The sequence below is a fragment of the Schistocerca serialis genome, chromosome 1 (assembly GCF_023864345.2).
Source record: "Schistocerca serialis cubense isolate TAMUIC-IGC-003099 chromosome 1, iqSchSeri2.2, whole genome shotgun sequence".
In the NCBI taxonomy this organism is placed as follows: domain Eukaryota; kingdom Metazoa; phylum Arthropoda; class Insecta; order Orthoptera; family Acrididae; genus Schistocerca; species Schistocerca serialis.
The window spans coordinates 652,624,440-652,636,925 of NC_064638.1; the positions used below are offsets into that span (position 1 = coordinate 652,624,440).

General features: G+C 43.0%; 1 protein-coding gene across 5 annotated transcripts in view; it reads left to right on the forward strand.

Annotated features, from left to right (window-relative positions):
• Positions 1-12,486, forward strand: part of LOC126479202 (uncharacterized) — a 687,919-nt gene that overhangs the window by 552,326 nt on the left and 123,107 nt on the right. For 3 of the 5 annotated variants that reach the window (XM_050103765.1, XM_050103767.1, XM_050103766.1), the window contains one exon: positions 3,455-3,500. The exons of the other annotated variants lie outside the window; for them this stretch is intronic. In XM_050103765.1, the coding sequence (XP_049959722.1) occupies positions 3,485-3,500 (16 nt within the window). In that variant the 5' untranslated portion in view covers positions 3,455-3,484. The remainder of the gene's footprint in view (positions 1-3,454; positions 3,501-12,486) is intronic. 5 annotated transcript variants of the gene reach the window in all.

Genomic DNA, 12,486 nt, shown 5'->3' on the forward strand with positions numbered 1-12,486 from the left:
TATTCCAGTGAAACCGAGAAGGTTGGTGGAGGGGGGTGTTCGTGAGTCCGCCTGGTTCCAGTTCGTGTGTGTGATAGGCAAAGGGGCGTGTCGGGTAGGCTGTGGTGTGCCTGGCTTGGGCAACCACCCTCCGGCACACGTGTATGCTATAGATAGCAGGGGTGACCGCTCACAAATAGCCTTATCGTCGCTCCCTTGGGGACCAGCCCCACAAGACTCGCCCACAACGCTGCTCCCTGGCCTCTTCTGTGGTGTGTTGCATAGTAGGAGATTCCTGTAAGTCAATGCTCACCACACATTTTTGTTTATTTATACATTTTCATTGTTGCCAGTCATCTGTGTGATTTTATGCGGCCCGCCACGACTTCTTTCGTGCCAATCTCTTGGAGAAAAATTTTCTGAACTAACTCACCACTTAGAACTAAGTACTGATTGCACAGAAACGAGAAGTAAGATTAATATATGATGTTCACCCACTGCCGTCATGCAGGTACCTATTCAAGGATTTACCGAGCGAAGTGATCTAGCCGGCCGTGGTGACCGAGCGGTTTTAGGCGCTCAGTCCAGAACCGCGCGACTGCTACGGTCGCAGGTTCGAATCCTGCCTCGGGCATGGATGCGTGTGGTGTCCTTAGGTTAGTTAGGTTTAAGTAGTTCTAAGTTCTAGGGGACAGCTGTTAAGTCCCATAGTGCTCAGAGCCATTTTAACCATTTGAAGTGGTGTAGTGGTTAGTACACTGAAGTCACATTCGGGACGACGAGGGTTCAAATCCGCGTGTGGCCATCCAGACTTAAATTTTCCGTGATTTCCCTAAATCGCTCCAGACAAATGCCAGGATGGCTCCTTTCAAAGGGCATGGCCGATTTCCATCCACATCCTTGAAACAATCCGAGCTCTAATGACCTAGATCTTTAAACTCAAATAGTCCTTCCTTCAAGAAATCAGGCATTATAACTGCACCGTCACAATACATATATTCTCAAAAGAAATTCGTCATAAATACTCCATCACAATTTGAGAAAAACAATGATGTCCTTCTCTACAATTCTGGAGGAAAAAACTATATTACCCGTTATTATTTGTTGGTGCATAAGTTCGTAGCGTTTTTGTTCTGCATGTTGGTATTCCGATTGCTGATGGTTTATTTATCAGTTGTCACTTTTTTTTGTAATTCACTATTTCTTTTTGAGTTTACATATTGTTTTTTGTCATTTGAAGATAGTGAGTGGAACTGTGGATGGTAAAAAATGGAGTGCCAAGTGGAGAAATCAGAACATATCTGATACATTCTTCTGTTTGAGTTCAGTAGAGCTGTGACAGCAGTGGAGACTGCCAAAAACATTTGCGCCGTGTATGGGGTAATGCCATTGGACAGAGCACGGCAAGAAAATAGTTGTCTCGTTTTAAGGAGGATTGTTTTTCCATCAGCGACTCTCCACGTTCAGGAAGACCTTCGGGGCTTGATAAGGGTAATTTAAACGCATTAATTCACAGTGAATCAGGTCAGTGTAGTCGAGAACTGGCAAAGGTGGCGGAATTGTGATCATTCCAACATCTTGCGACATTCGCATCCAGTGGCGAAGTTTCAAAGATTGGGTGTGTAGTACCGCGTGCTCTGAGGCAAAATCACAAAAATCAGTGAGTGGCCATACTGGTATCTGCATCTCTACTTGCTCCTCATTAGTGGTTCGTTAACAGCACCGACCATTCGTATCCTTTATCGTTACTGGTGACGAGAAAGGGTGTTTTTTTGGTAACATAAGGAAAAGAAAAGAATGGTTGAGCCCAAACAAAGTAGCAGCTGTCCGTACAAAGACCTGCGCAGGTCCACAAAAGATAATCTTATGCATGTGGTAGAAAAGCGACAGTGTAATGTGCTGTGAACTGCTTTCTCGAGGTGTAACTATCGCTGCTGACATTTATTGTCAACAACTGAGATGTCTTGCAGATGCAGTGCGAGAATAACGACCAGGAAGACTGTGTGGAAAGATACTACTTCACGATAATGCCCGCCGGCATTCTGCTAGACTGACAAAAAGCACGACATAGAAGTTGGATTGGGAAGTCATTCAAATGGTTCATATGGCTTTAAGTACTATGGGACTTAACATCTGAGGTCATCAGGCCCCTAGAACTTAGTACTACTTAAACCTAACTACCTTAAGGACATCACACACATCCATGCCCGAGGCAGGATTCGAACCTGTGAGTGTAGCAGCACCGCGGTTCCGGACTGAAACGCCTCGAACTGCTCAGCTACAGCGGGGAAGTCATTCCTCGCCCACCTTATTCACCTCATCTTGCGCCCTCAGATTTTCACCTTTCCCATTCTCTATGGAATAACCTTCATAGAATATCCTTTCCGGGTGAAAATGCGCTCAAACATGCCTCGACGAGTTCTTCGTCTCAAAACCATGTGATTTCTGCATTCGCGGAATCGAAAAGTTGCCCCATTGTTGGCAGACTGTTGTAAATAATGAAGGAGGTTGTATTATTGATGACTGAAGTCTCTGTTATGTTTATCTGATGTGTTTATTAAAGGTACGGAAAAACGCTACGAACTTCTGTACCAACCAAATAAAACTGTCAGTGCCTCTAGTCTAGCACATGCCTATTGAACCTGTCAAATGTAAACTCACATTTTGTGTGTATTGAAATTAGTATTGCAGAGTCCCCCATACGCACGAAGATCGTACCACCCCCTTTAGCATGGTGCACAGCGAAGTGCTTTGCATTCAGAGGAACGTCTTGAGGATACTTTTGCTTCCACTCAATCGTAACGGCATCAAAATCCGACCCTATAATTAAAAAAAAAGTCTTGATACCTCTTCTTTGATGTTGCCGTGTTGTTGGCCGCAATTCGGGCGCTTGACTGTGGTGGCCCATCACTGTACCATCGCGTCGGCTTCCAGATGCGTTTTTATCGGTCTGGAGTTCCGAGTAAAGAACGTTGCTGTCAGTGCAGAACGCAGCACAGGGATCGCGTGCGCTTTGCCACCCTCTGGTTCCTCTAACTCACCAGAGTATGAGAATCACTCTCGTTCACAACAACTTTTATCTTTTGAATAATTACAGTTAACCGCAGATAACCTCTCTGGCGTATGGCCTGTGCGTCTGACATCGGGCAGTTAAACAAAAAGAAAAGAAAGCAAGATAACTCAGGCGTAATCTGTAAATAAATGGGTGTCGTGGAGGATGCCTTACGTAATTAGCATACTTGCCGGCCCCTTGCTGTGCAATAAGTCTCATAACTAGTTAAACCAAATTAACATGTTTACCAATATTCCAAGCGCCCTGCCGTCAACGGTTCTTTTCTCTGAATAAAACAATATTTAAGAATAAGAATTCTATTCTAATTGTACTTAAGTCTCACACGAGAAATCAGAGGAACCTAAGCAAACTCCTGAAGTGTAATTTTATTTCAGAGTTCTCTCATTATTTTTTTGTTTACAGGTACGGAGGAGTCAAGGACAATAGTTGCAGATGACGCTCATTAACAGTAGGTGTTTTCAAACATTTTTTATAGTTTATAGATGACAGGTTAGCCAAATGAAACATAATGTTAATGGGTGATCTTTCACTTCAGATGACCTTGAAATTCGGTTTCATAAGCATGAACGGTATAGCTGCTGTGAGTCACACGTAAAGATTTCACAGGAAAAAACATCGCTCTTAATTAGACTCTTACAGTTCTCCGATTTAAGTTAATGAGACACATTCAGTATGAATATTTCTCGTGTGGAAGTTCGTCTGCTGGTAATGTTTTAAGGTTTCCTGATTAATTTAAAAATTAAGATATATTGACTTAGTCTTCGGGTAATTGCAAACTATTATTAGGGCCGTACGTAGTGGCTGTTCTTAACATATCAAGTTAAAACTGGTTTTGAAAAATAAATTACAAATTCGGACTGCAAATTTTAGTTTTCTAAAGTGACTCTAACGAAAGTGTTGTTTTCTTTACTGTACTTTCATTCGTTCTAGCCCAGCATTACTTTCATGGATTGACCATCATGTAGCTCACAATGTTAGTGTACGTACTGGAAACCCTCTTCCGTGTTTATAGGGAACAAACACCAACTATCAAGACAAAGATTTCTTACATAAAGTGGGACACAGCATACTATAAAATGGTCATTCTCTTCAGTGACCTACAACGTCCTCTACAAGGCGTCAGTCACGAGGATAGCGTGTCAACTAGAATCCGGCATATAAAAGTGCCAAGTCGGATTTAGGAAGTAAGATCATGTGCAGAAGAGACACTGTCTTTCCCAGACACCAACCAAACTGGGCCTGGACAAGCCTTGTATCTTTGAAAGCGCTGCTTACCCATCTGACGTCCAAAGTGAATGCAGAGGAGAACTGTCAGAGAACATGTTGTCAGAACTGGTGTTAGATGAGGAGACAGCCTATTCCCAATTCCCTGCGACTGTCTGGGGAGAGAAAGCTAATCGTGAACGGACGAAGACACAGATGACTCTGGACTGACAAATGGTCAAATGGCTTAAATGGCTCTGTGCACTATGGGACTTAAATTCTGAGGTCATCTCTCCCCTAGAACTTAGAACTACTTAAACCTAACTAACCTAAGGACATCACACACATCCAGGCCCGAGGCAGGTTTCGAACCTGCGACCGTAGCGGTCGCGCCGTTCCTGACTGTAGCGCCTAGAACCGCTCGGCCACCCCGGTCTCACGATAATTGGTCATTAAAAGAACAAATTACTAGTCAGTTATCTAGTCTTCGCAGATGACCTCACACTCTTAGCGTCGATCGTAGAAGACATTATTTACCACTTCTCCTCTCATAACAATATAAGAATTAAAGCAGACTGAAGAGATCACCACAACAAGACAGCGTTAATCACAGGGTCCAGACAAATCCATTAGCCAACACAATAATATGGAAAATAAGCTGTTTCACTTTCCTTGGAGAATCGATAAATACGGAAATCAAGGAAGATATGACCACGAATTATAGGTGCACCGAACTTGAGTGAGCCTAACATCTCTTTATGAACGTTCACAGGTATAATTCCCTTTCGCTCAACTTAAAACTCCAGAAGAACTGAGGAAACTAGAACTAAAGGATAGAGAGATTCTGAGCAAAAATCATTGGCCCCATCAACAGAGGTGTCAAACACAACAAGGATTCTATCAACATTTATAAGAGAGCATTAGAACAGCTGTGAGGAACAGGAGGTTAATCTTCTACAGTTGTGGTCATGGTGGACAACTGGAGACTTACGGCAAGGTTCTCCAGCTCTGTGTCTTGAGGAAAGTGACCATGGTCAAGTGGATAAGATTACGTAACTTGCAAACACCTTGAGCAGCTTTAAATTGACCTTAACGAAGTACACGATGGAGGTCAGTACAGAATGCTTACCAGAGTTTTTGATTCTTTCCGGTCACTAACAGTAGTAACCGTGGGTCTGGGAATTGGAGGGAAATGGGTTAAGGAACAGAAAATCCCCCATAGCTCCAGGATGAGAGAGTATTGGGCTAAGAGAAAAGCTTGGTAGAATTACGAACTACATGGTCCGGTATAGGCTTAAATAGGAGTGAATGAAAACTGGTCCCCATTTTCCCACGTATCTGAATGTTGGGGACACTGGATCACGTTGGCCAAATTTTTTTTTCTTGTCTTTTTTTTCCTAACTTGTAATCTCCATTGATCTCTTTATGTAGAAACGTTGCTATATTGTTTCAGCACATTTCCAACTAAGTAATTAAAGTTTACCACTGTTTGCCTATTTATAAAAAATATTTAGGGCAGTAATATCACTTGGGCCAATCTGCCCTACCCATGGGGCAGTTGGGGAAAGCTGACCCATATGATTTTATCATTTAATTTACTTACGATATAGATTATTTGACTGAAAATATATCGACTTTAATACTCACAAGTTTATTTTAAAACAAATTCCTGCAGCTTTATCATAGAAACTACAATGATAAATTGTGTTATCAATGTTATAATAAGTGTTTGACAGACAAGTATGTCCAAAATTTTTATCAGTCATCGTCTGAATGCCTGATAGGACCGTCACAGTTCTGACAACCATAAAAAAGTCAGTTCACATAATTTTTAACAGGTAAGAGATGCGCCCATCGCTTACAACTTGTGCAATGAATCCATTCATTACCTGGGTTGCTGTGAGGAAATGGTTTAAGAAACGTAAGACACAGGGCATCCTCATCCTCATCTTGAAGAATCTTCTTAGTAAGCCTACTTTCTTCCTGCGCTTATTTGAGGAGTTTTATCATGTCATTTAGTTTGACCACCGCCATTCTGCAGACAAAAGGTTTTGAAGCAGAGCATCCATTTTTCTCTTCAAGTGTTTTCTTTTCTGTCCACGGTGTCTTGTTATTCGCGTCCTGTCACTGCTAATCTCATAGTTGCTTCAAAAACAATCCCTTTCTCAGTTTTCTTTTTATAATTTCGAACTATCCTAAACTTGAAACGGCAGAATGTCGTTGAGTAAAAGCTATAATCTAAGGTACATGTAGATTTGAAACTTGAAAATATATGTCATTCAGTTTCCCATAAGTAATAATTTCACAATTTGTATTACGCTCGTTTTAATTGAATACTTGAACACAGTTCTTGGGTTTGGGAAGAAAAAAAGAAAACTCCACATTGATGTTACCGGTTCAAAATCAAAGCAGTACGCAATTACAAAATAACGTTGTGCATGATCTAGACTTTGACTACGTTGTGCCTGTTACAGTTAATAAGATTATATACTTACAAAACGACAGCGGGGTATTTGGCCACTATCGGCCCTGTCGCCATTTACGAAAACGTTTTAATCCTTTCAAGCCGGCCGGAGTGGCCGAGCGGTTAAAGGCGCTACAGTCTGGAACCGCACGACCGCTACGGTCGCAGGTTCGAATCCTGCCTCGGGCATGGATGTGAGTGATGTCCTTAGGTTAGTTAGGTTTAAGTAGTTCTAAGTTCCAGGGGACTTATGACCACAGCAGTTGAGTCCCATAGTGCTCAGAGCCATTTGAACCATTTTGAACCCTTTCAGACCCTCTGGCTACAATTGTGTACATTAACTTTTAGAGTCTGTTAGCTGCAACAAAGTATTTCTTCCCTAAGCTAACCTGAGCTACACACTTGCAAATGTTCAACCTTTTCATCTCGTGCAAATGCTGCCAACCGTTGGGCATCACTATAAAAATATCAGCAAGTCAATGTAGCAGTGGGCAGCAACTCGTAACCACCAGAATACATGGTTCGCTATATTCCAGTGTATATTTGAATATTGTTGTTGTTATTGTACATGGAAATTTTTAAATGATCATTTTACTATTTATTACAATAGAGCATATTTCATAATTAGTTGTTTTAGTCCTTAAAGTGAAGCCAAGTGAACAAAGTACATTTTGGAAACGGGTACATATTATTGTATAAATCTTGCTCCTAAAATCATTAAAAAATCGCCTAAGATCACTACCACATAAAGAAAAATGTTTCTTCCTCCAGAAAAATTTCGGATCTGAAAGGGTTAAACACTTATTGCGTATACAGTGTCAAAATAATCCCTAATATATGGACTTTAGTCGCTGTAGATCCTTCTTTGGTAAGAGCATTGCCTTGGAGTACACAACAAAATATCTCGAGGAAGCAAAATTTACATTCACTGACAAGAAAACATAAAATACGTGCCCATCTTCGCTCGACAATTTAAATTAGCGCATGCGCCCGAATCGAGTATTCGTGTGGCTCGTGGTTATCAGCCGTAGGTTATAATAATATGCACACAGTATGTAACAGTCGAATCGCAAAACGCCAACTAACGTTAAGAACTTGTTAGGAGTGCAGCTTCCTGTTCCGTAACAAACAAAAGAGACAGTAATACCAAGTTGGGTCACATTAATGTAACCACCTGTTCGAAGTCTGAATAGTCACCACCTTTTGCGATGCGAGACGTGCAGTAGGAGAGTAAGTCAGGTTCTGAGAGATACCGACAGAGATGTGGAGCCATGCCGACTCCAGCGCCGTGGTTTCTCGGTTGAGGATTCAAGGCGCTAACAAACCGATCGAGGTGGTTCCACATATTGTCGTTTACGTTTTAATCCGGGGACTCTGGTGGCCAGGGGAGTAAGGTGAACTAATCCTGGCGCTCTTCGAATCACGCACGAACACTGCGAGCTATTTGCAACGTACTGTACGTAAATGCTGTCGTGCCGAGGAAAAACGAATAGCATGTTGGGGTGGACATGGTCCCCAAGGGTAGATGCGTACTTGTGTTGATCTATTGTGCCTTTCAGAATGAAGAAATCAACCAGGGTTTAAAGAACAATTCCAATCCCAAAGAAAGCAGGTGTTGACAGATGTCAAAATTACCGAACTATCAGTTTAATAAGTCACAGCTACAAAATACTAACGCGAATTCTTTACAGACGAATGGAAAAACTGATAGAAGCCGACCTCGGGGAAGATCTATTTGGATTCCGTAGAAATGTTGGAACACATGACGCAATACTGACCCTACGACTTACCTTAGAAAATAGATTAAGGAAAGGCAAACCTACACTTCTAGCATTTGTAGACTTAGAGAAAGCTTTTGACAATGTTGATTGGAATACTCTCTTTCAAATTCTGAAGGTGGCAGGGGTAAAATACAGGGAGCGAAAGGCTATTTACAATTTGTACAGAAAGCAGATGGCAGTTATAAGAGTCGAGGGGCATTAAAGGGAAGCAGTGGTTGGGAAGAGAGTGAGATAGGGTTGTAGCCTATCCCCGATGTTATTCAATCTGTATATTGAGCAAGCAATAAAGGAAACAAAAGTAAAGTTCGGAGTAGGTATTAAAATCCATGGAGAAGAAATAAAAACTTTGAGGTTCACCAAGGACATTGTAATTCTGTCAGAGACAGCAAAGGACTTGGAAGAGCAGTTGAATGGAATGGATAGCGTCTTGAAAGGAGGATATAAGATGAACATCAACAAAAGCAGAACGAGGATAATGGAATGTAGTCGAATTAAGTCGGGTGATGCTGAGGGAATTAGATTAGGAAATGACACACTTAAAGTAGTAAAGAAGTTTTGCTATTTGGGGAGCAAAATAACTGATGATGGTCGAAGTAGAGAGGACATAAAATGTAGACTGGCAATGGCAAGGAAAGCGTTTCTGAAGAAGAGAAATTTGTTAACATCGAATATAGATTTAAGTGTCAGGAAGTCATTTCTGAAAGTATTTGTATGGAGTGTAGCCATGTATGGAAGTGAAACATGGACGATAAGTAGTTTAGACGAGAAGAGAATAGAAGCTTTCGAAATGTGGTGCTACAGAAGAACGACGAAGATTAGATGGGTAGATCACAAAACTAATGAGGAGGTATTAAATAGAATTGGGGAGAAGAGAAGTTTGTGGCACAACTGGACTAGAAGAAGGGATCGGTTGGTAGGACATGTTCTGAGACATCGAGGGATCACCAATTTAGTATTGGAAGGCAGCGTGGAAGGTAAAAATCGTAGAGGGAGGCCAAGAGATGAATACACTAAACAGATTCAGAAGGATGTATGCTGCAGTAGGTACTGGGAGATGAAGAGGCTTGCACAGGATAGAGTAGCGTGGAGAGCTGCATCAAACGAGTCTCAGGACTGAAGACCACAACAACAACATGCCACGAAAACATTCCCCAGATCTCAACGGTCCCTCCTTTGGCTTGGACCCTTCAGACGATTGTTGCAGGGTCTTTGTTTCCGACGATTCGGAGCATGAAACATGATTCACATGAAAGGCTAGTTGTTGCCTCTCAGTGGACGTCGAATTGCAGTATTGACGTCAGGTTCCAGCCTTTGTCGTCGATGAGCCAGGCGCCTGCTGCGGGGCCCAAACGCAGCAATATTTGCTAAACGGTCGTGGAGGAGACACTGTCGGTTGCCCCTTAGTTCATCTGGGCGGGCAGTTGCTCAACAGTTGCACGTCTATTTGCCCGTACACATCTCCGCAGCATCATTCAGTCCTGTCACCGATAGCCCGTGAGTACAACAGTTGCGTCGACGCCGTGTTCGATTCACACTGGCTCCATATATTTTTTTTCTTTTTACTATTCCTCGTAATGTTAAATGATTAATTATAAATTTAAATATACTTAAAGAGTTCGTTTTACGAGGGTGAGTCAAATGAAAACTTTAAATTTGTAATAACAAATAGAAATTTCGCGCCGTTATCCTGTAAGTTGGTAAGCGTGCTACAAACAGCGCTCAGAATGGCCTATAGGTTCCAGCATAGTGTAGATCCACACATAACGTCGCAGTATCAGTATAAAGATGGCCGCCCCACTTGCGACTTGCACCAGGGAAGAACAGCTTTCTGTTATTCGGTTTTTCCGTAGTGAAGGTGTGAAACCTATTGAAATTCATCGACGTGTAAAGGTTCAGTGTGGTGATGCGTGTTTGTCACAGCAGAAAGTCTACGAATGGAGTAGGAAGTTCGCAAATGGTGTGACTTCAGTGAAAGATGCTCCTCGTCCAGGTCAGGCACAAAGAGTTGTGACTCCGCAGAACATTGCAGCAGTTGAAGCCATAGTGAAGGAAAATCGACGACACTGAATGACATTGTAGCATGTATACAGATTAGTCGTGGGTCAGCACACCACAATGTGCATGATGTGCTTCAGTTTCACAAAGTGGCTGCAAGATGGGTGCCACGGCAGCTGACTCCTGAAATGAGAGAACGACGTGTTGATGCTTGTGAAGAACTTCTTTGGCGCTTTGAACACGAAGGTGATGGCTTCTTTGCAAGAATCGTTACTGGGGACGAAACCTGGGTTCACTTCCACCAACCATAAACGAAGAGAGCGAGCAACCCAGACCTTGCCCCAAGTGATTTCCCTCCGTTTGGACCACTCAAAGACGCAATGGGGGAAAGAAGTTCCGTTCTGATGAAGAGTGGTTGCGCAGACTACCAAAGGAAGTTTTTTCTAAAGGAATTTATGCACTTTGTAAGCGCTGGAGGACTTGCATTGAGCGGGGGGGAGATTATATTGAAAAGTGATACAGCTTTGTACCACTTCTGCACAATAAATAATATTTTAAAAAATATTTAAGGCTTTCATTTGACTCACCCTCGTATATACGTAAAATTGTTGTATTCAGTAAATTCAGGTATTCAACATTCTTGCAATTACTGTAGTACCCTTGTAAGTCAAAAGGCTATAGGCCATCACATTGTAGCACACTGGGGACATTTTGCACGCGCTGCCACTGGTGCTGACTACCGAAACGTGTGCCGTGGCTTCCGAAGAGATGCCCAACCATTGCACCCTATTCTTTTCAAGTCCCACAGACCGTCATTGTGCCAGCTGGACTGCGGGTAGCTCTTTGGAACTCACGAGTGATTCGTTACGCTGGTTTCATGTGACTTTTTCAAACACCCTCCACATCACTCGACGGTCGCCTTGTCCATCAGTACATGAAGTCTGCTTTCCCTTGGTTTAGCTGTGGATGTTCCATCGCGCTTTCGCTTCACAGTAACACCACTAACACGCTTGGGCAATTTTAGAAGGGTTAAAATGTCCCTGATGGATTTGTTACTCAACTGACATCGAATTACTAGCCCGTGCCAGAAGTCACTATCTCGTTTGACAGACCCATTCTGTTATTACTGCCTCTCTACTGACAAAGCAACAACGCCCGCCGATTTTTAAACTGGCCGGTCCACCTCTCGTGATATCTAGTACACTCCGTCTTCAGGCAACGAGTGGCCTGCCGGGACCAACCTCCGAGGAGTATGCGGATAGGAGGGGCGTGGGGTCAGCACACCGCTCTCCCGGTCGTTATGACGGTATTCTTGGCCGAAGCCGCTACTATTCGGTCGAGTAGCTCCTCAATTGTCATCACAAGGCTGAGTGCACCCCGACAAAATGACAACAGCGCATGCCGGCTGGATGGTCATCCATCCAAGTGCCGGCCACGCCCAACAGGGCTGAACGTCAGTGATCTCGCGGGGACCGGTGTATCCACTGCGGCAAGGTGGTCAATGATCAGTTTTATATGGGTGCCGGGATACTTTTGATCGGAATGTCGGACAGCTATCATTTGCTAATGTGCTACAGCACACTTCAAACGTCGCACTAAAATTATGCTAATTCTCTTCGAATGCAAATCGGAAACCAAACTAAAATTACACTTTTGTATGCCGCAATAACTAGAAACCAGCATCGAGTGCTGAAATGGTGATCAGCCCCACTACAATCAAATCAGAGAAGCGACGCAGCTGTCTGCTTTCGACTGCGCACGCTCTGATTTGACATCATCCCATCCTGCACTAGGCACCGTTGTTCGCAGCACCAGTTCATTGTTTGTTCTTCTGAACTGCAAGTGTGCGAGCTTAGAGTATAAGGAGTTTATTAGGAGTGGCTGAAGTAAAGGCTCTGTGGGCGAGCAGATGCCGGCATTGTAGCTCAGCGTGTTCGGCCAGAGGGTTAGCGGCCCTCTGTTATAAAAAAAACTGAGTGAGTGGACGAACA